The sequence below is a fragment of the Callospermophilus lateralis genome, chromosome 1, assembly GCF_048772815.1.
Source record: "Callospermophilus lateralis isolate mCalLat2 chromosome 1, mCalLat2.hap1, whole genome shotgun sequence".
Lineage (NCBI taxonomy): Eukaryota > Metazoa > Chordata > Mammalia > Rodentia > Sciuridae > Callospermophilus > Callospermophilus lateralis.
In genome coordinates, this window is record NC_135305.1 from 145,492,298 (window position 1) to 145,513,655 (window position 21,358).

Here is a 21,358-nt window from a genome sequence, read left to right on the forward strand (position 1 = left end):
TCAAGGTGGTGGGAGGGAGGGAGCCCAGGACGGGGCAGCCGGGAGCCCAGGCCGCTTCCCATTCTGTGTGGTCAGCGGGATGCCAGCTGGGACCCCCCCACCCCCCGTGGGTCGCCACTGTTCTGCTAAAAACAAGGTCAGAGACTTTCCCGGATGATAAGGGCTGATGCCAGGAGGCAGGTGGCAAATGCTTATGTAGAGGTCACCTAAGTTTGGGTGACAGTCCCAGCTACTCCGGAGGCTGAGGCAGGAGGACCGCCTGAACCCAGGAGTTTGAAGCCAGCCTGGGCAACACAGCCAGACCCCCCACCCCCTCAACAAACCCAAACCCAAAGGTCAAGGCGGTGAATTGTGTTATGTATATCTTAGCACAAGAAAAAATCAGTTAAACAGGGACTTGTAGACTCTTTGCCTGCATCTCCTACACACTATTCTGCTGGAAGCTACCCGCCACGGGTCAGATGTCACAGGATGTAGAACGTCACCAGAAGCCGACTTTGACCTCATGTTCCAGCAGCGGCCCCCTCAGTCAGTGGTGGACTGCTGTCCTCGGTCGGGTGACCAGAGGGATGTGGAGATCCCTAGGAACACATTCACCCGCAAATCCACGCTTCACAACACTGCACAGGAGTGGGAGAACGGGCTGTGGGACCCCCAGAGGAGGTCCTGACTCACTGGAGAGTGGTCAAAGAAGGCCGTATCACTGGGGTGGGGTTCTGAGGGATGCGTAGGAGTCCTCTAAGCAAAGTCCAGAGGGAAGGCGTTTCCCGCAGGAGAGTCACACTTCCTTGGAGGTGACCTGACAGTTCCAAACGCCAGGAAGTTGGAACCTTAGAAGCAACTCTGACCCCCAGCCACCAGCTCAGGCTACCGTAGCCAGACTGTCCAGGCTGGCCACCCCAAGCCTCGTGCCCCACGGTGTTTAGAGCAGGATGGCCTTCTGGCCCAGAGCAGCCTGGACAGTGCCCACCAGGGTGGGTCAGTGAAGGCCTTCCTGTGCACAGTGGTCACTAGGGAGGCTTTCTGTGGCCTGGGTCTGGTTCCCTTCCTGCCACAGTGGCCTTGGAAGATGCCCTGGGCATCTCTGGATGTAACAGTCTGACCAGCTGTGACCCCGAGGGTCTCCTAATAGTTAACCACTTGCAATGCCTACCTGTTGGGAGCCCTGGGATGTCGGTCCCCAAGGGCTGGTGAGGAGGGCTTGGCTGGTGCCTCTGCCCCTGACAGCCCGTGGCACATAGCACGTGCTCAATAAAACAGCAGATGAAAACCAAGCCTCCAAGGCCCCGATTCCCTCCCCAGGCACAGCCAGCTGCCTCCCCCGACACTGTTCTATTTTTCTCAGGAACAGCCAGCTCTCCGTAGCCAGGAGCGCGGGTGTCCCAGGACACTGCAGTCCCTTAAGATACATGGCAGAGTGTTAGCACAGAACCTTGGCACTTCCTCCGGCACCCGGTAAGACGGCTCCAGGACATTCCCATCACTCCCACAGTGTGAATGCTGTGCGAATTGTCACGTCGTGTGGGGGGAAGGGACTAGATTAAAAACTCAGAAAAGAATATCAGAGCCAGGAAAACAAAAACAAAAACAAAAACAAAACAGGCCGAGGTTCTGTGCAACTACTCTGCCGCACACTTTAAGGGACTGGGGACCTGGGACAACTGTGCTCCTGGCTACAGGAAAGATCTGGAAACCAACAACCAACCAAACTGTTTTGAAACATAAAATAACTCTGGAGACGTGTGCTCCTCCTGCAACTCACTCTGAAATGCGGCAAGATCATAGATGGAGGCACAGGTAAAAGGAGAGACGGGAGGTGGACAGGGAGGCAGGACGGCCAGTCCTGCCACAGGGTGGAGAGGTGGCTTGGGCAGGTGGCCGGGGGCGGGTGTTTGCTTCCAATACCTCGCCCTCTGGTGATTGGAAAACTTCAAAATACAAGTCAGGGACAAAGTGACCCTGGGGCCCAGAACTCTGGGGGGGAGGCAGAGCATAAGGATGTGAGCCGCGTTTGGACCTTAGGGGCCTCTGTCCACGTGGGGGGATCTGGTCCTGTCCCCCGCCCCTGGGGGAGGAGAGCCAGCCTTGTCAAGGAAGGTGAGCCACCTCCAATGGTCTAGCCTCCGGCAGCAAGCGCCCGCAGGCAGCCCTGGAGCCTGTCTGACTCAAGCTGAGCTAAGCAGCCCACATGTAGTCTCCAGGACACAAACACAACCAGAGCCTCCCCTGCCCTCCTCAGCGGGGGCTGCATGGTAGCTTGTTCTCAGCTCCCTACCTATGGGGTTTACTGATGCAGTACCTCTATGGTGCTGGTGTGGGTGGGCTTTAACTGCTGCCTCTGGGTCAAGTGAGCCATGTCTAGGGATAAGAATGTAGCTCACACTCAAACTAATGTGAGCATAAAAAGAAAAAAAAAAAAAAAAAGCATAGTTTCCTGGGACTTCAGTTATGGCTTGATCCAGGCATCCACAGGACTGGACCTCTCCATTTCTGGTACCACCTCCTTCTACACTGGCAGGTTCTCTCCACCTGTCCGTGCTGTCAGTCACCCCCAAAGCATTCTAATTGGCTCTGCTGGGGATATACACCTGGGCTATGACCACCCCAGTAAGCTAGAAATACCAAGAAATAAAATATGCCGGACAGAATAAAAGTGACCATTGTTCTGTATTTTAGAGACAACATTGAATAGTCCCTGTATATGGATAAAGTGCAGTGGGGAAGGGGGAATGCTTCTGCCATTTGGACCCATGCCAATTCCCAAGGGTGGCTCAAACCACACCAGACCACCAGGAGCCTCTGTCAGAAAGGAGGGGGCTGGGCTCTGAAGTCAAACAGACTGCCCTGTGTGCCCATGGACAGGTGTCTCCACCTCTCTGGGCCTTGCTTTCCTCATCTGCAAAGTAGGGCTGGGCGACGGAGGTGAACAGGGACCCGGCCATTGTTCCTCCAGAGAAGCCTCCTTTGGGCCTCGTGGATGGATGTGGCTCCCTATAATTTGGTTAAACAAAGCCTTTCAGGGCTTAAAGACAGGGAAGACGTCGAGGACCACAGTCTGCGTCCCCAGCTGCCCCTGAGCCAGCAGCTCCCTCCAGGCCTCAGGGGCCGAGGACCAGGGGCTCCGGCGGGCACAGCCAGCGGGCAGCCTGCCTTTTCTGGGCTACACAGTCAGTCAAGGCCAAAGTGCTTCCTTCAAAAAATAGTTTATTGTGCGCGTTTCCATGGAGCTGGGGGCAGCACTGGCCTGTCTGTCCTCCACAACCGGGAGGCCTGCAGCTCCCAGAGCAGCATCAAAGCCCGGGCCCAGCCTCTGGGTGCGACAACAGGTAATCCAACAGCCCTCTCCGTCCCTCGGTGCCACCCACCTTCATCTGCCAGGGTGGTCACTGCTGATGGCCAGACTTTTTTTTTTTTTTTTTTAAACTCAGACAGGTTCCCGCATCTCGGCCAGAGGCCTCCACAGCGCCCCGCGGTCTGCCACTGGCCTGGAGGAACCACCGCCCAGCACAGGGGCTGGCGGGACCGGCTCCCTCCCCGCACAGGCCCGAACGGGAGGGGCCGGCGGCTGCAGTCTGCAGGGCCAGGGGCTGGGGACACTGTCACCGAGTCCTTCCTGAGCAGCCTGGCAGGGTTTCATGGTCTGGTCCTCAGCTGCCCACGGCTCTGCCCTCAGTGCTGGAAGCCACCGTGGACACGGAAGGAACAGGGGAACAGGGGACAGCATCCCCAGGGCCCTCAAGGGAGAGGTGGTGGCGACCTTGGCCATGACGCGCGCTCGTGAGCAAGCTGGCCTGGGGAGGGCTCCCCTGCATCTGTCCCCAGGTCAGGCCTGAGGTGTGCCCGGGGCAGGTCCAGCAGGGTCCCTCTTCTCCTATGAGAGAGGGCCGGGCACAGCCTGTGACCTCTGAAGGCCCGCAGCCTGGGACATTTCTGCTCATTTTGCTTCGTCTCTTTGAAGAAGCGACCGTCCGCTGACGAGGGCCAACAATCCTAGCGGCTCACTAGGGCCACTGGGGAATTAAATGCCATTTCATTATCTGAATGATTAAAAAAAACAGACCTCACCCCGTTTCCCAGGGGGCCGGGCGCATCTGCACACCCCTCAGTACAAAATTGGGCCTCTCTGGTCTTGTCCCTAGGGGTCCCCTACCTGGCTGTTTATTCTGCTGAAATAGGTCACGTTTATGTCAAGTGCTGGTCTCAGAGTAAAAAAAAAAAAGGATCCCATGATCTGACAGGAAAGGAGGCGCCCTGGGCAGGAGTGGGCCGAGGCCAGCCGCCCTAGCAGGGCACACGTCCGCCGGACGCTGCGTTTCTCTAACGCAGCAGGCGCCGAGGTCCTGGCCGGGCCTGTGGCCGGTTGCCTGGGTTCTCCCGCCCCTGGATCTGGAGTGCTCAGGTGGACGCCGGGCTCTCGGAGGACGACAGCAGCTGGGCCACCTGGGCCCGCTCGGCCGGGCTGATGTGCTGGCTCAAGTACACGATGCTGTCCATGGCCACATCGGGGTTCCCCTGGACCAGCCTGCGGGGGAGCAAAGGGCCAGGTCACTCCTGCCGCTTAGTCCAGGGCCCTCGATGACAGAGACCTTAGTCGTGTCCTCTTCCTGGGCAGGAACCTGATTCCCTTCCTCGTGTGTCAGGACACCTCAAGGATAGCACCGCACCGTCCTCTCTGGTCACTGGCCTGGTGAGGGACTCTCTGTCTATCTTTCCTTTTGGTGCTGGGGGTTGAACCCAGGGGTGTTCTAGTGAGTCACATCCCCAGCTCTTTTTGGTTTTTGAGACACTGTCATTAGGGCCTTGCTGAGTTGTTGGAGCTGGCCTCCAACTTGTGATCCTCCCACCCCAGCCTCCCTGATCTCTGGGATTACAGGTGGGATGCACCTGAGGTGAGTACCAGCTTCATACCCTAACTGGGGTCCTGCTGCCCTATGAGGGTCCTCTGGAAAGGCTGGCAGTGGGACAGGAGCCCAAGCTCCAGGTCTAGAGGGACACCAACCAGGTTCTGGGTGTGACATGGGACAAGTCACCCTCCAGATTCCAGCAGGAATCACAACGGAAGGCATCGTGGCATCTTTGTGGCCTCCCAGGTCTCTGGGCCTCCCCCTGGCCTGGTGCTGGGAGAGGGTACGCTGGGCAGTGTGGTCCCCTGGCCAGGCGCCATCGGGGCAGTCGGGCCTGGCACCTCGCAATCAAAGACAGTGCAGTTCGGCTGCCCTGGAGCTGGGCAGCTGGAGAACAGGCCGGGCGGCCGGGCACTCACCCGCGGATGGTCTTGAGGGCGGAGTCGCGCCGCAGGTACCTGATGTTCTCGTGGATGGCGGAGCGCAGCCCCTCCCCCGCCTGCCAGTGCTGCTCCAGCCACTGGACCACCGCCTGGTTGTTGTCCCACAGGTAGGCCTGGCGGGGACAGGCTGCTCAGCGGGACCTGCGCGGGGCAGGCCCCTGGGACCCCGGCTCGCCCCTGCCCCAGGCCCACCTTGACGGCCCCTTCGGTCTCCACGAACCAGCGGCGCAGCATGGACTGCACGTGCTCCTGGCCCAGGTCGCCGCTGGCGCGCAGCACCTCCTGCTTGACCTGGCCTTCCAGGAGGAGGCGGCGCAGGCGCCAGTACAGGAAGGTGCGGGCCGTCCTCCACTCCAGCACGTCCTGCGGGCGGCCAGGCTGAGCCCCTGTCCCTCCCGAGCTGTCCCCCCCACGGCAACAGGCGACAGCGAGGCCGCTGTGCGTGGGGGAGGGACGCTGCCCCGCAGGGGGCGGAGCCCGTCTAAACCAGCACGGGCCACCTCCCCCTCTGGGGACACGCGACATTCCAGCAGAAGCTGGCAGGCAGTGGAGGTGATTATGGGATGTCCTCTCGGGGACATCAGGCCAGGGCTTGGGGAAACCGGGGTGGCACGAGGGCTCCCTTGGGTCCTCGCCTTGGTCAACACTAACCTCGAGCCTCGTGCCACCACCGGGGGCTGTGCAGGGCTCCCGGCTCCCAGCCTAGGGTGTCATTGCGCTGGTGCCGCCGCATGGAGACTTTTGTTTTAAGCTCCTCAGGTGACTCCCAGGTCGGTCCCCCCCCTCAGCCCCACTGTCCTCCCCGGTGGGGCCCTGGTGGCCTCAGGGGTCCTCCCGGCCTTACGGAGATGACGCCCTTCTCCAGCATGCGGCCCGGCGTGTCGTGGAGGTCGGCGAACTGCACCGCCACCTGGTGGTAGATGGGGAGCAGCAGCTCCTCGCGCGCCCTCAGGCGGCCCTCCAGCTCCCTGCGCTCCTTCTCCGGGAGCTGGGCCGTCCCTGCGGGGGCAGACGACCGCTCAGGACCCGGGCACACCTCGGAACACTGCCACACCGGGCAGGGCTGGAGGGGTTTTTTTGAGAGTGCATAAACGTCTGCAGGACAGGACGGGCCCCATGAGATATTGGGGCGTTAACGCTGATGTTCCCCCTAAATCAAGCTGCTTCCGTGGGCTCAGGAATAGACTCAGGACGGCAGGACGGTGTCCCACATGCAGCTTTAAATCTGACCCCTTCTGCCAGGCCCTCTGCTCCATAGCATACAGTCAATTACTATTTTAATACAAATTATAAAATGCAATAAGAAGCCCGGTCCAGTGGACATGCTCGGGAGGCTGAGGCAGGAGGATGGGGAGTTTAAAGCCAGCCTCAGCAACAGAGTGAGACCCTGTGTCTAAATTCAATATAGAATAGGGCTGGGGATGGGGCTCAGGGGTCAAGTGCCCCTGAGTTCAATCCCTAGTACAAAAAAAAAAAAAAGAAGAAGAAGAAGAAGAAGAAAGAACGAACGAAAGAAAATACTCCTATAAGAAGGAGATTTTGTAGTCAGAATCTTCCTATCAAAGATTTAAAGAAATAATGCCAATTGTACGCAAATCCAGAAAATAGAACAGACTCCCCAAATCCCAAGGTCTGCACTACCCTGATGCCAAAACCAAGAACTCACACATACTGGGCAACACATCTGTGGAAACCAGTGATAAAGCTGCTGCCACTCCGTGGAGGACAAACAGGGACACCTGAAGCAGACCACACCCACAGACCACGATGAAGCGAAGCCGTCGAACAAAATGGCACAACTCTGATGTCCAGCTGGCAGTTCTAAAGGGACAATCTGTGGCTCTCTCTCCAAGCTCGTGCAGAAGCTTTTGGACTTGCTGTCACCCTACTTATTGATTCTTGGTGTCACTTCCTGGGCTCTAGGGTTTTGAACTCGGGGCCTGAGCGACGTCGGGGGTGTGGAGCTGTTTCCTTCTGGCAGCTGCAGTTCCCAGTCTGGATCTGCGGTCTTGGGTCCTTTTGAGTTGACTTGTGCAGGGCGGCAGGTGAGGGTGTAGTTTCACTCTTGGAAACGTGGATACCCACTTTTCCCATTTATTTAAAGGCTGTCTTTTCTGCACGTTTTTGGCACCTGTGTTGACTATCAGATGACGGCATCTGTCTGTCTATCTGCTCTCCATTGCTCTTCGTGTCTGTCTGGATGCCGCTGCCAGGTGTTCTGGTACCGCAGCTCCGTGGGGCGCCTGGAGGCCCAATGCTGGGATACCTCACGCCTTGCTCTTCTGGCTCAGAGCTGGTTGGTTATTCTGGGTCTTTTATTCTTCCAGAGGAATTTCAGGACTGTGTGCGGCCCTCAGTGAAGAGTGTCGTGGGCACTGTGGGGACTGCCCTGAACCTGTGTAACACTCAGGGCTGTTTTGACTGTACTGATTCTTGTCTGCCCAAGAACAGGGGAGAAAGATCTTTCCCAGCTGCTCCTCCATAACAGACAGAGAACTCAACCCTTACCACGAAAAACCGACCCAATTAATAAACGGGCAAAATAACTCAACGGATTTATCTCAAAAGAGGCAACACAAATGGCCAACAAATATATATAAAAAAAGTTCCACCTCCCTAGCCACCAGGGAAATGCAATCTAAACTACACTGAGATTTCACCTCGCTGGGATGGCAGTCATTACAAATACAAATGATAATAAACGCTGGTGAGGGCCCGGGGAAAGGGACACTCCCACGTTGTCCGTAGGACTGGGAGTCAGCACAACCACTCTGGAAAGCAGTATGGAGAGTCCTCAAAGGACTAGGCAGGGGACCACCACACGACCCACTCCCACTGCTCAGTATTATCCAAAGACCTAGAATCACCATCCTCTAGGGACACAGGCATACAGCAGCACAGTTCACAACAGCCAAGTTATGGAACCAACTGGGTGCCTGTCAACAAATGGATGAGTGGGAACAGGAAATACGTACATATACACAAAGGAGCTCTACCCGGCCACACAGGATGGAATGATGGCCGGGGCAGTGGCTCAGGCCTGTCCTCCCAGCAGCTCAGGAGGCTGAGGCAGGAGAATGGTGAGTCTAAAGCCAGCCTCAGCAACAGCGAGGCCCTAACCAACTCAGTGAGACCCTGAATCTAAATAAAGTACAAATCAGGGCTGGGGATGGGGCTTAGTGGTCGGGGGCCCCTAGGTTCAACCTCAGGGGTATGCTCTCCCTGCAAAAAAGAATGAAATGACGGCATTTGCTGGCAGATGGATGGAACTGGAGATCACGGGGCTGAGTTAAATAAGCCAGACTCAGAAAGTCAAGGGTCAGATGTCTCCTCTCCTGAGCAGAAACTGCCGCAAGATAAGGGAGGGGGGCGACAGAAGGGAGAGGAAGGGGCCTGAGGGGGAGGTGGAAGGGACGGGAAGAGGGAAGAGCGGTGGAGAGCAAGTGACCCACTGCTCCGCACGTCCATGAAGACAGCACGAGAACGTCCCCTCAGGCCTATCTGTAGAGCACTGATTCCAAAACCAAGAGTCAACAGGAGGAAGCCCAGCAGAGTGAGGGGAGGGGAGGGGAGGGCAGAGAGGGAAAGAGGACGCGCTGGGGACTGAGGGGCCAGCGGGGCTCCGTGCAGGTGTGCTCCTGTTGATACGGACCCACTATATTGCACTAATAAAAACACTGAATAAATAGGATTTTGTCACCAGAATTCTAGCCCCAATACTTCAATTGTGACACTTTGTGCTAAGAAATAAATTTACAGTGGTGTTATAGGCTCAGCATCCCAAACCCCAAGATCCAAAATCCGAATGCGCAAAAGCTAGAGCTTCTAAAGTGCTGACATGATGTCACAGTAGAAAATCCCGGACCTCGCGGCACAGGTCGCCATCAAATTGCAGGTGCATAAAAATGCTGTATAAAACCACCTTTATGTTTTATACATAAGGTGTCGATGAGTTTGGGGTTTAGATGTGTACATGTGGGTCCCGTCCCCAGAAGACCTCATTGTACAGATGCAAATATTCCCAAGTCCAAAAAAATTGCCATCTGGAACATATCTGTTCCCAAGGGATAGTAAACCTCTGTGTGTGTGTGTGTGTGTGTGTGTGTGTGTGTGTGTGTGTGTCTTAGTGTTAAAATGATTGACCTGGAAATACAAATATTTGGAAAAATCTCACAATTACCATAGCTGTGTTTGGTGTGTCTTTATTGCATTTTTTTAAAAAATTTTTTTTAGTTGATGGACCTTTATTTATTTATTTATTTATATTATTGCTACTGGGCACTGAACTCAGGGCCACTCGGCCCCTGAGCCCCATCCCCAGTCCTATTGGTATTTTATTTAGAGACAGGGTCTCCCTGAGTTGCTCAGGGCCTCACTTGTGCTGAGGCTGGTTGAACTCACGATCCTCCTGCCTCAGCCTCCCCAGCCACTGGGAGGACGGGCGTGCAGCACGGTGCCTGGCTTGGGCCTGTATCTTATTCACTCATTTCTCTGCGGTGCTGAGATTTGAACCCAGTGCCTCCCACATGCGAGGCAAGTGCTCTCCCCCTGAGCCGCAGCCCCAGCCCTCTTTCTTGCTCATTTCCTAATACGCTAGAAACCACCATGATGGGACTGGCCGGGGCTCCCCGCGCCTCTCACCTAGCTGCTCCACGAGCTTCTTGTAAGCCGGGTCAATGCGCCTCATGGCCTTTACCAGGTCTTTTCTTCTGAACTTGATCTCCACTGTTCCCTCGGGCTCCAGAACGCCCCCCCTGTAGAAAGAAGAGGCAGGAGTGGGTGCAGGCATCACCAGCAAGCCCCAGCTCCTGGAGGTGAAGGAAGCTGAGGGTAAGGGAGCTGGGAGACCTGGGTGTCGGCTCTAACAGATCTGCTGTGTGCTCTCGGGCAAGTCACTTTCCCTCTCTGGGTTTCTGTTTCTATACCCAGAGAAGGAAGGGCTGAATCAACATCTTAAAATGATGCTTTCTCAACTCTGGAGAGCCGTTGAGCTGTATTTCATAACTCTCTCGGTAACAGCGTAACTCCCAGCACGGCCCTTTCTGACTTTCCCAATTCCTGTTCTTCTAGAATCGGGGCACCGTTTCTGAGCCCTTTAAAGCTTAGAAGGAGTGATGAGAGCCTAGCCTGTCCTGTGCCGACAACCCCCTCGTTTCCAACCTTCTCACTCACCCCTCAGCCTACCTCGCCCCTTCTGCTTTTGATAGGTTAGAAGCCCTAAGAAACCCGACAGGCAGCTCTGAGCTTCCTAGTGGCCAGAGGGAGAAGTTGATTCAATTTCAAGTGAGGTGCAGGATTCCGGGTCTTCCTCAAGGACTGGCCTCAGGGGCCTGCCACGAGAATCGAGGCACCGTGAAGACAGGACAGGGCTGGCTCACTGGACATCACGTCACAATACCCAACAAAATGCCTGGCATGTGGCAGGAACTCAGTAACTGCTCAGTGAATCAAGGAAGGAGGAAGGAGTGAACACAGAACAGGGTGCCCACGTTTGGGGAAGAACCACTCCTGAGGACCTTATGTCTGACACAGCGGGTAGCGTAAGGTGTTCCCTCTGAAGGCCTCAACCACCACGACGGGCATTCCTATCACATCCTGTCCGAGAGCCCCGGGATTTATTCCTCCTGAAGAAAATGCCAAGGCTTCTCTCCCACAGGAAGAGGAGCCCATCATTCAGGTCTTCATCTGGTCACGTGTTCCGTCAGGATTTCCCCATCCCTGAGAGGAGTCAGGCGCTATGACAGACCCTGGGCCCAGAAACTAGCCTCGGAGCCTAGTGAGAGAGGCAGAACTCGTATTTCCCTTTTCATCCTGGCTGCCAGGAGGCTCATGGGCTTTGGGTCTTTCCTTTAATACTTCATTTTTAATTATGTTATCACTTTGGTATCTCCTTTATTATTTTTCCATGGCAAACTTCCTTGAGCATAAGTTACATAAAAAAAGACAAAACCTCTACCACCTATGGGTTCCAGCTGTTGAGAAAACCCACTCCGGCGCTGCTTTTGCCCCAGTTCAGTGAGGGACCTCTGTCTCCAGGAAACTCGGGCTGATGGAGGGACCACCCACCTGCTCTCTCTGTCCGCGTACATTTCTATGCACAGGGGGTTGATGGTGGAGTCGAGGACCACCCAGGAGCCCCCGCGCAGCTCCGCGTGGGGCGGGATGTAGATGAGGATGGGCTGTGTGTACTGCCTGAGGCCGTCCACGATGTAGGCCCCGAACTTCAGCACCTGGTCGTACATGTCTGGAAGGCAAGGCCACCCGCCTGCTTAGGTGACCGGAGGCCCCGGCTCACCCACACGCGAAGCCCACAGCCCAAATGGTCCCTGGGTCCCCAGGGAGCAGGGTCAGCTGGGAGGCTTGGCAAGCACTGGGCTGGGAGTGGTGAGTGGTGGTGTGGCCCTGGACAGGCCAGTCACCCAGCGTGGCCCGTGTCCTCACCTGTACACAGAGGCACCGGAAGCAACTCACCTCTGAGACCCCTGCCACCCTGTGTGGCCAACACAGAGAGCCCCCAATCCCAACGGCCCTGCTCCCCGCCCTCACCTCCAAGTACCCGGGCACCCTACACAGTGACAGCAACGTCACCACCAATACGCGCACCTTGTGCACGGGATCTCCGCTGTGGCCCCCCAAGGTTGGTCCTATTTTAACTCCTTGCACAACGGAGGGAAACTGAGGCTTAGAGAGGTTGCCCAGCCAGCAAGGAAGCACAGCAGATCTGCCTCCTCCCACGCCAGCCCTTTCCCCTGCACCCACTGACAGCCACCGTGTCTGGAGATGCATGGTGCTTAGGGAAGGTGGGTGGGTGCATGTCCTTCTCATCTTACCAAGTGGGGAGTTGACAGCCAGGCTACCCAGCCTCCCCACCCTGCCACTCAGGTGTGACCTCTAGGAAGCCACACAGCCTCTGACATGTGGCTCCTCATCTATAAAGAAGGGCAGCGTTACCTGAACTGCTAGGGGGACAGCGGGGGCAGGACGTGCAGAAGGAGCTGCCCGGGGACCAAGGCTGCAGGCGACTGTGAGGACAACCAGGGGGCCCTACCTTTCATGCCCCCGGAGAAGCCCCTCCAGTTGGCAAAGATCAGCAGAGGCAGCTTCTCGCGGTTGAAGTCTTTGATGACCTGGGCGGTTTTGTAGGCTGAGTCTGGGAACCACACCTGGCCCGCCTGCTGGGTGATCTGGAACATGGACGGCCCGCGTCACACACCCCAAGCAGCGGTGACCCTGGGTCGCAGGGACCCCAGCCCCAGCCTGTCCCTGGCACCAACACTGGAGCCAGAAGGAGGCCCAAAGCTCATCTGCCTCATGTGACACTCACCAAGCAGCACAGAGGGTCCCATTGTCCCCACATCTAAGCTCAGAGAGGTGCCAAGCTGCTCAAGGCCACACTGAGACCCCGCAAAGCAGTCCCCCACCCCGGGCAGTTCCCACTGTGGGCTTTAGCTGATGGCAGAAACAGCGGTGGGGCTGGGGTGGGGGGGGGCTCCCCAGGACCCCCATCCCCCCAGAGGCAGCAGACACACTTCAGTGGAGGGGGCCCCGGGGACACACCCAGCCACCCAGGGCCATGGCCTTTGCTTCCTGGCCTACGGGCTGGGACAGCGGGACCTTCTCCTACCAGCAGAATGACTCCCAGAGCCACGGCCCCTCACCTTGGCCTCAGAATCGAGGTTGGCAGGGTCCGCGGGGACCGCCATCTCCATGGTCCGCGTCTCCACGGCGATGACTCCGACGGGGATCCCCCCCAGCCTGGAAGGTGAGCACACGTGAGCCTGGCAGACCTCGGGGTGGGGGGCCAGGGTGCACCCAGCCCTGGCTGCAGGTGTCTCTGGGAGCAGGGACAAGGCCACGTGGAGGAGAATGCCAGTTTCACTCTGGTGGATTAGTAGATAGTGAAGAAAAAGCTCCAAGAACCTGGCAAGCCGGGGGTCCAGCAGGTGCCCTTGTGGGGACTCGCCCTGTCAGGCAAGGGGCCACCAGGGCTGCAGCAGCTGGTCTGAGAGGACTTCCTGTGACAACAGCTGCACTCCTCACCTGAACTGTCCTATACGGCAGCTCTCGTGGGCAAGGAGACACCCAGGTGACCTCTTTCATTTAAATTCTAACTTTAAACTTTTTTTTTTTTTTGGCTGGGGATCGACCCCAGGGGCTTGCACATGTAAGGCGAGTGCTCTACCCCTGAGCCACACCCCAGCCTTAAACTGCCCCTCCACCCGTCACCTGTAGCTGGTGATTGCCACGGCACAGAGAAAAACCACCTGTGGAGAGGGCCAAGGGACATGAGCCCGACGTAAACTCAGCTCAGGGGTCACCGTGACATCAGGAACCGTCACCTCGTACTGGTGGTCGCCCCATGTCACATGCTTCACAGGGACATTCTTGTTCACTCATGCAATGACCCTATGGGCAGGTGGGGGACGGCCATCTCTGGACCAGGGGCCTCCGCATGGAAGGAGGCGTGGATGTCATCTCCAGTTTTTATGAAAAATGCGTTTAAAATAAACGCTCACAGAGAACACAACTTTGTGCCCAACCACGCTTAGGATTTTAATATTTCTTGTCCAGGAAGGTAGACAATAACTATGACAGGGACACCGCCACGTGGGCACCCTGCGTGGCACTTCCAGCCTATAATGCGCTACTGCGTTCACTGCATGGAGGCGCTCTGGGTGGACGGTCACCCCATTCTTCAGAGGAGGGCGTGGAGGCCCAGAGGCCTGACCTGCAGTCCAGCCCAGAGCTGGACGTAGCTCCACGTGCTGCCAGGGATCTGAGTGGTAAGTCATGAGGGCTCCATGTGGGCGAAGGTCCCCAAAGATGAGGGCCACGTGGCTAGAGGGGCGCTCACTTGAGCATTCAAGTGTCGATGGCCTCCGTCGGCCCTGGTGCCCTCCGGGGCTCCTGGCACGGTGTCAGAGTGTCGAGGGTCTGAGCTTTTCCAGAAGGGTACCAGGGCCACCTTCTGAGGCCCACAGGGACCCCACGGCTAGGGGACTGGGCTCGGGACAAGGTCCCAGCCCCAGGAGCAGCTGGCTGAGGTGCCTCTGAGGCCACAGAAGAGAACAGAATCTACGAACGGCTTCATCATCCAGGAAACCTTCTGCCAAACTGGATTTTTTCTTTCAGAAAATCCTGGGGCCAAGGAGGAGGCCCTGGGGACCCTGGGATGCTGGGAGTCCCAGCGCCTGGCGAGGCCAGGGGTTTGCAGACGGCTCCCGTCCTGTCAGCGTTACCTGGCTCGTCCCGTCACCACCGTCTGGGCCCAGGGCGCCATGATTTCCTTGAAACTGCCCTGGTCGAAGAAGCCACTCTGCCAGGTCCCCTTCAGAGCTGCGGGCAGAAGACAGGAGCCCAAGTGGAGGGGCCGGTGACACCCCAGGCTGGCGTCCTCAGTCTGAGGACGGCTGACATTGACCTCAGAGCCCAAATGCCCTTTTCTCCCTAAAAACGCGAGGTCCCAACCACTCGCCTCCCCAAAACAAAACGGCAGCAACAAAAACCACGCTGCAAAGACAACATGGGGCCTGTTGAGCCCACGTGGAGGGCCAGCCGCCTCCAGCTGCGGCGGTGCCAGGTGCCTGGAAAGCCCAAGAGCACGCCTTCCGGGCACCTCTTTCCGGAAGACACCCCTGAACTACAGCCTGGGAACCACTGGGCTGGGAAGAGCCCCACGTCCCAGAGTAGGATAAAAGCAATGTGACATCAATGCCACTTCTGGGAAGGAAAGAGCAACTTCAATCCACAGCGTGGCGTAGGTGGCTTCAGTCATGACAAGAGGAGACAGGCCTGGGGGAGTGTCTCAAGCTGCAGGGGTGAGCGATGGAGGCTGGTGCTGGGCACCAAGCAGCCCACTTGGGCTCTGTGGCAGGGCTGGCCGGACTCCACGGAGCAAGGTCCCAGCACAAAGTGGCTCATTTCTGAACTGAGTCAGACACGGGCCCTCCGTGCTCATAGGGCAAGGGCCCCAGAGGAGAACAGAGAGGGACGCAACCACGGAGATGCTTCTGTTCGCCAGAGGGTCACGTCCCCACATCAGCACACAGCTCAGTGAGCAGAGCACATCTGCAGGGAGCAGCAGGTGGAATTCGACACCTGGGATACGGTGACAGGTGACAGGGGTGCTCAGCTTTCCGGTCCATTCTGGTTGCTCAGAATGTAATGACATACCTCTAAGAGACAGAGCCATCCCCTTCAGAAGGGGAGAGGTGTGTGTGTGTCTGTGTGTGTGTGTGTGTGTGTGTGCGCGTGTGTGTGTGTGTGTGAAAGAGGCCAAGCTGCCCATCCTGGGAAACTCAGAGTCCCTTTCCATTGATGAGCCCCAGAAACTACAGCTGTTTCCATTGGTCAATGACTCCAGAAAACCATAGAGTAAAATCTCCATCCCCCAACTCCACCAGCCTCTCAGCTTAGGGACACCCCTCTGGGATATGGGGAAAAAATATCAATGCTTCTACCTTCAGGCTCTTTTATCTCAAGCCCAGAAAAGAAACCCAAGTCCCAGGTCCCTGGCAACACACTTAAGGACTTACTTGGGTGAGGCCTTCCAGCAAGCATCCACCGGGGGTCGTAGGGGGCTCTGGACGGGAGAAATTCAACTTCTCTGTCAACAGGATCAGTGGGTGTGATGATAGGGACCGGGCTGAGGTTATCCTAGAAAAGAAAGCCGTCTCCAATTCAGTCTCCAGGGCTTCTCAGTAACACCTGTAGTTTTTTGCCTCCGACTACGATTATGCCTGGTTATGCAGCAATAGCCTCTCACTAGGGCTTTGGAAGCCAACGTTCTGGTTGGGAAATGCCAGGCAAGGGCTAGCTCATTGGATTCTTTTGAAATCCAGTTTCGGGAGTCCTGAGTGCATTCCACCATTCAAATGGATTTGATGAAGGTGGGGAGTGAAGGTCATTCCTTTTTAAAAAATCATTATGATTCCACCAAAACAGCAACCAGCAGCTTGCAGAGGGCTGGGTATCAGAGAGGCAGGTGGGAGGAGGGAATGAACCCAGCCACATCTGAAGGGCTTCCCACCCCCCACCCTCCACCCCACCCAAAAGGGCTTGATGATAGAGTCCTCTAGGCTTTAAGCCCAGGGGCGATCCTGCACCTTTGGCATATAGGAGAGCCACTCCAGGATGGTGTAGACCCCTTCAAAGTCATCCGGCACGGTAATGTGGGAGACGCCATTGAAGTGCATGATCTGAACGCCGCCCAGCTGGTTGTTGGACGTGTAGACCTCTCTTCCCAGCACCTGCTCCGACACAACGCGGTTAGCAAAGTCCTGCGTGGCCAGGGCCCCTTCCACCTGTTGGGAGTCACCTTGCCCAGAGGGGGTCTCAATCCCGGCTGCACATGACAATCAACTGGGCGCTTTTAGACCCTTTGCCACCCAGCTCGTACCCAGACCGGTGACCTCAGAACCTGATGTCAGGAATCATTTGTCATTGTGCCTTGTCCAGTTTCCTACAAAGCATCTGGCCACTTCAATATTTCTTAATGTAAAATAGTTCCACCGGAGGAGCTTAAAACTTTTGGCTCCGAGGGTGCCCAGACAATTACAAATTGGAACAGCAGCTCTCACACGGTAGGAATGAGACCTACTGGGAGAGATTCCCCACCAGAGGTCGATGGAATTCTTAAGTGACCCTTGGCCCCATAAGTCCCCCGTGGGGCCCCTCAGGTCACCTTGTTGAGGGCACTGGCCCCGGTGAGGATGATGTGGGAGTTCTCCACCTGGATCACCCGCTGGCCCAGCCTCACCAAGTAGGCCCCGATCCCGAGGGCGCGGCAGGTCACCTGTGGAGACAGGACCCCTTCTGAGTCCCACAGGGTGGCATCACCCTGCCCCTCAGAGAGGAAGGACTCAACAGCCTGCAAGGCACAAATGCAGGTCACCTCCTGGACAACGGCCACCTGATCTGGGGCCAAACAGCAAAACCAAAGCTCATTCTCGGAGCCGCTGGTTGGGTGCAGCTAGGTTTCTGCTGTCACGTGGGTCTTCCGTGTCCCCAGCCTGGCCATATGGGAGGTTACCAAAACTTGAAGAGGGAGCAAGCCTGGTGGGGGGGCCTTGGGTCCCTAGGGACACACCCTCAAAGAGGACTGTGGGACCCCAGCCCCTTCCTCTCTCCCTCTGGCTTTCCGGCCATGAGGTGAGAGAGATGTCCCTCTGCCACAGGCCTTCACCATGGTGTGCTGCCTGGTCGCGGCCCCAAAGCCAACCGATCATGAACTAGACCCTTCTAAACTGTGAGTCAAAATGAACCTTTTGTCTTGGTAAGTTGATTTTCTCGGGCATTTGCTACCCTGACAGAAAGCTGACTAGCAAGAAGAGGAGGGGCTGTAGGGAGAGCAGCAGATGGGATGCTGGGATCTCAGCCCTCTGGGCAGCTCCTCTGAGCTCAGCCGTTCACAAAGGATCTTGTTCTCTTGCCCAGACACAAGGACATCCAGGAGTGTGAGCAGAAACTGAGGAAATCCAGGTAGGGTCTGGAGCAGGCCCACAGCCCTGTGCCACGTCACCTTCCTAGTTTTGATAATCACTGTGGCAGGTAGGATACTGTCGGCGGGGAGCTGGACAAAGGGCACCTGGGAATTCTCTGTACCATCCTGTGGCTTCGGATGAGTCCCAAACTGTTCAAAATTCAAAGAGATGGGCTATTCATGTAGACCTAGGAAACAAGCCTGAAAAAGACTCACGCCCAACTTGATTTTCCAGGTAGAAAATGGAGATCCAACACCATGTGTAACAGCAAGGCCCTCAGTGACAGTTTACCATTGAGGAGAACTGTCAGTATGGCTACGACAAGAAGCAGGGGACGTTTTTTGGAAAGGTCATGGGGGGTGTGTGGGAGGGGGAAATATTCACTTTATACCAGTTAAAGTCAGGTTAAAGGTTTTTCCAAACCCTTAACACCTTTAAAATAAGAAAAGATTGCAGGGCTGGGGCTGGGGCTCAGTGGTGGAGCGCTCGCCTCACACGGGCGGGACCCGGGTTTGATCCTCAGCACCACATAAAAATAAATAAACAAAGTAAAGGTATTGTGTCTAACCAAAAAAATAAATATTAAAAAAAAGAGAAAAGATTGGACCCCGACTCAAACAAACCAACTACAAAAGGCTAACTGTTAAAACTGGGTTCTGCCAGGGTTGGGTTGGAGCTCAGTGGTACACACTTGCCTAGCATGGGTTCCATCCTCAGCACCACATTGAGAAATAAATAAATAAAAATAAAACAAACAAACTGGGTTCTGATGGGCACCCAGTAGTGCCTGTGATCCTAGTGGCTCAGGAGGCTGAGACAGGAGGATCAGGAGTTCAAAGCCAGCCTCAGCAAAAGTGAGGCACTAAGCAACTCAGTGAGACCCTGTCTCTAAATTAAATACAAAATAGGGCTGGGGGTGCCCCTGAGTTCAATCCCTGGTACCAGAAAAAAAACAAAAAAACAAAAAACTGAGTTCTGATATTAAAGAACTGTGGGTTTTATTGGGTTGTATTAATAGGATTGAGGTTATATAAATGGGGGAAAGATTCTTCTCCATTAAGGGTCCACCCTGAAGCCCATTATGTCCCATCGTCCCAGTTATGGGAACTGAGCAGCAAACATTCCACTTAGATAATGTTGAAATAAATCTATTTTGAGAGTTTTATTCTTTGGAGAAAAGTAACAGTGATAGTATTCATTCATATTACTAACGACAGTGAGTCACACAATTAGACTGTGATTCCCACCTGTTTTGTAGAAATAGTCACAGAACTGAAAACTTGGGACTCGACGGGCTATGGGTGAAGAGACCTGCTAGGAGAGTTGGCTTTAAAACACTGTAAGATGGGTGCAAACCAGGAGGGGCTCTGTGTGGGTCCCTGGAGGGGCTGCGTGATGTCACCTAGGGCTCACAGCCAAGTCCCTCGACTACTCTGACAACCGCACAGTTTCTGTAACAGAAAAGAAACCGGGGTGCTCACCATGCTGATGGTGACGATCTCTTCGTAGGCCAGGGAGGACTCCCCAGCAATCGTGCCCGAGCCCCTCAGGTTCTCCACGCCCAGGCCGTCGTCCTTCCCGATGACGTCGGTGATGACGTACCTTAGGAGCCAAGCGCCAGTGAAAGACTGAACTCTGTCCCCCCAAAATTCAAGGGGGGGTGTGTCTCCCAAGGCCCCAGAGCAGGAGGGATGAGTGAGGGAAGGGACTGGAACAGGTGACAGGAAAGCAAAGGGCAAGGACCCTCAGGTTTGGTACTAAACGTCTAAAGGTCAAGTTCAACAGACGTCACCCTCCCCCAACCAACGATGTCTGCTGTCCAGGGGCTCTGGGCGACTATCCTCCCCACCCCTCATTGCTCCAGAGCCGTCTAGACCAGCTTTTGGTCTCCAGAGAGGTGGGGTACACAGTTCATGATCGACCAACCAAGATCTCATGGCCACCTTAAAACGAGAAGTGCCGGGAGGCCAAACCCCGTTAGGAAGTCACAGAGCACTGTGGTGGGTTAAGGGCTCTGAGAAGCCCACAGGAAGGAGTTATTAGACCCCATTTCACTTGGAGCTTCTCAAAACACTCTTGACTTTCTTAAACTTAATTGACTATGGAAATTTAAAAAAAATTTTTTTAAAGTTTCCCCCCACCATATCATTCAGAAAATCACACCTGGGAAATTCTCTGGTCAACCCATTAAGACAAATAAACAGGGTTTTCCCCAGAAAAGACAGGCAGGAGCCTCTGACACCCTCAAAGACCTGACCCTTGCCTCTCACCCGTTCCTTCCCAGATTACCACGGCACCAATTTGGATAACTGGGGGATAAAGGGAGCCTCTAGCTCCTGGGACATCATGGGAATTGAGAAAGGGGACCAACAGCACCCACTGGAGGGTACTGCCTCAGGCCCGGAAGCAGAGATGGAGTCCCCGTTAGGAGCGGAGGTGACCACAAGTGAAACCAGGGCCCTGGTAAGTCACTCACCTGGATTCCCCGCCCTCCTCAATGTGCTTGCAGTGGACGGAATTCAGGGCGCTGATTCTGGTGTAGTCTTGGGGCGTCAGGTACAGGTATTTGAATCCCTTAAAAACACACTTCAGTGAGCCTGTGAGCCCATCCCCCACCTCCACAAGCCCCTGCCGTGTTTTCAAGGTCAGCACCGCAGCGGGGTGGACATTAACAACAGGAGACTCTCTTGTCAATGCGCCTGGATGGCAGCTGCAGCCTGAGGGTTGGCTCCCGCACCGTCCTACAGCAGTCTCACCACCCCCTGGTTGCTCCACTTTTTAGTATCGATCCTCCAAGGAGCCCTTCCAGGTATTCTTTCTCCCTATTGCTAACATCCCCCAAGAAAAAGCATCATTAACAATCACTGTCACTGGGTATGGTGGCACCCGCCTGTCATCCTAGCAGCTTAGGAGGCTGAGGCAGGAGGATCACGAGTTCAAAGCCAGCCTCAGCAACTTAGGGAGGCCCTAAGCAGCTCAGTGAGACCCTGTCTCAAAATAAAATCACAAAAAAAGAAAGGGCTGGGCGTGTGGCTCAGGGGTTGAGTGCCCCTGAGTTCAATCCCTGGCACCAAAAATAAATAAATACAAGATCAACCGCTGTGCCCTGTTTGTGCACTGTGTGTGTTGTACACACAAGTCGACTATCTCTTATCCAAAATGCTTGGGACCAGAAGTGCCACAATTTAGATATTTTCAAATCTTGGAATATCTGAAATCTCAGCCACATAATGTCTCGGAGATGGAATGGGAATTCTTCTGTTTCATGTGGCCCTGCACACAGGCCAAAGGGAGCACGTGTTTTTCCATCAAGAGGTCAGGTGTGGGAGCTTCCTGGGGGCATCCTATCCATGGCCAAAAAGCTTCAGATTTGGGATCATTTTGGATTTGGGATTTTTGGGTTAGGGATAGTCAACTTCTACAAGAACAGAATTTTTTTTTCTTTGCTGTCCCCCAAATGAATTTTGTCCCCTTGGTCGAGGGAGCATTACCCCAGGCTCCGGTTGGGAACGGCAGGTGTCCCCTGTGGTCTCAGATCAGGACAGGTAGACTTTTCTCCCATTCATTTTGCCTTTCATTGCAATGGGGT

The 21,358-nt window shown here is 55.5% G+C and overlaps 1 protein-coding gene across 8 annotated transcripts in view; it reads right to left on the reverse strand.

The window, feature by feature from the left end:
- Positions 1-3,187: 3,187 nt before the first annotated feature.
- The window catches only part of Acacb (acetyl-CoA carboxylase beta), a 113,273-nt gene continuing 95,102 nt past the window's right edge, over positions 3,188-21,358 (reverse strand). For 6 of the 8 annotated variants that reach the window (XM_077108869.1, XM_077108868.1, XM_077108870.1 and 3 more), the window contains 14 exons: positions 20,246-20,343; positions 19,251-19,371; positions 16,971-17,081; positions 16,393-16,536; positions 15,823-15,943; positions 14,527-14,623; positions 12,946-13,042; positions 12,336-12,471; positions 11,354-11,531; positions 9,929-10,041; positions 6,132-6,286; positions 5,480-5,650; positions 5,264-5,400; positions 3,188-4,522 (listed from right to left, as the gene is read on the reverse strand). In XM_077108869.1, the coding sequence (XP_076964984.1) occupies positions 4,396-4,522; positions 5,264-5,400; positions 5,480-5,650; positions 6,132-6,286; positions 9,929-10,041; positions 11,354-11,531; positions 12,336-12,471; positions 12,946-13,042; positions 14,527-14,623; positions 15,823-15,943; positions 16,393-16,536; positions 16,971-17,081; positions 19,251-19,371; positions 20,246-20,343 (1,806 nt within the window). In that variant the 3' untranslated portion in view covers positions 3,188-4,395. The other 2 variants (XR_013155338.1, XM_077108876.1) reach the window with 2 other exon arrangements.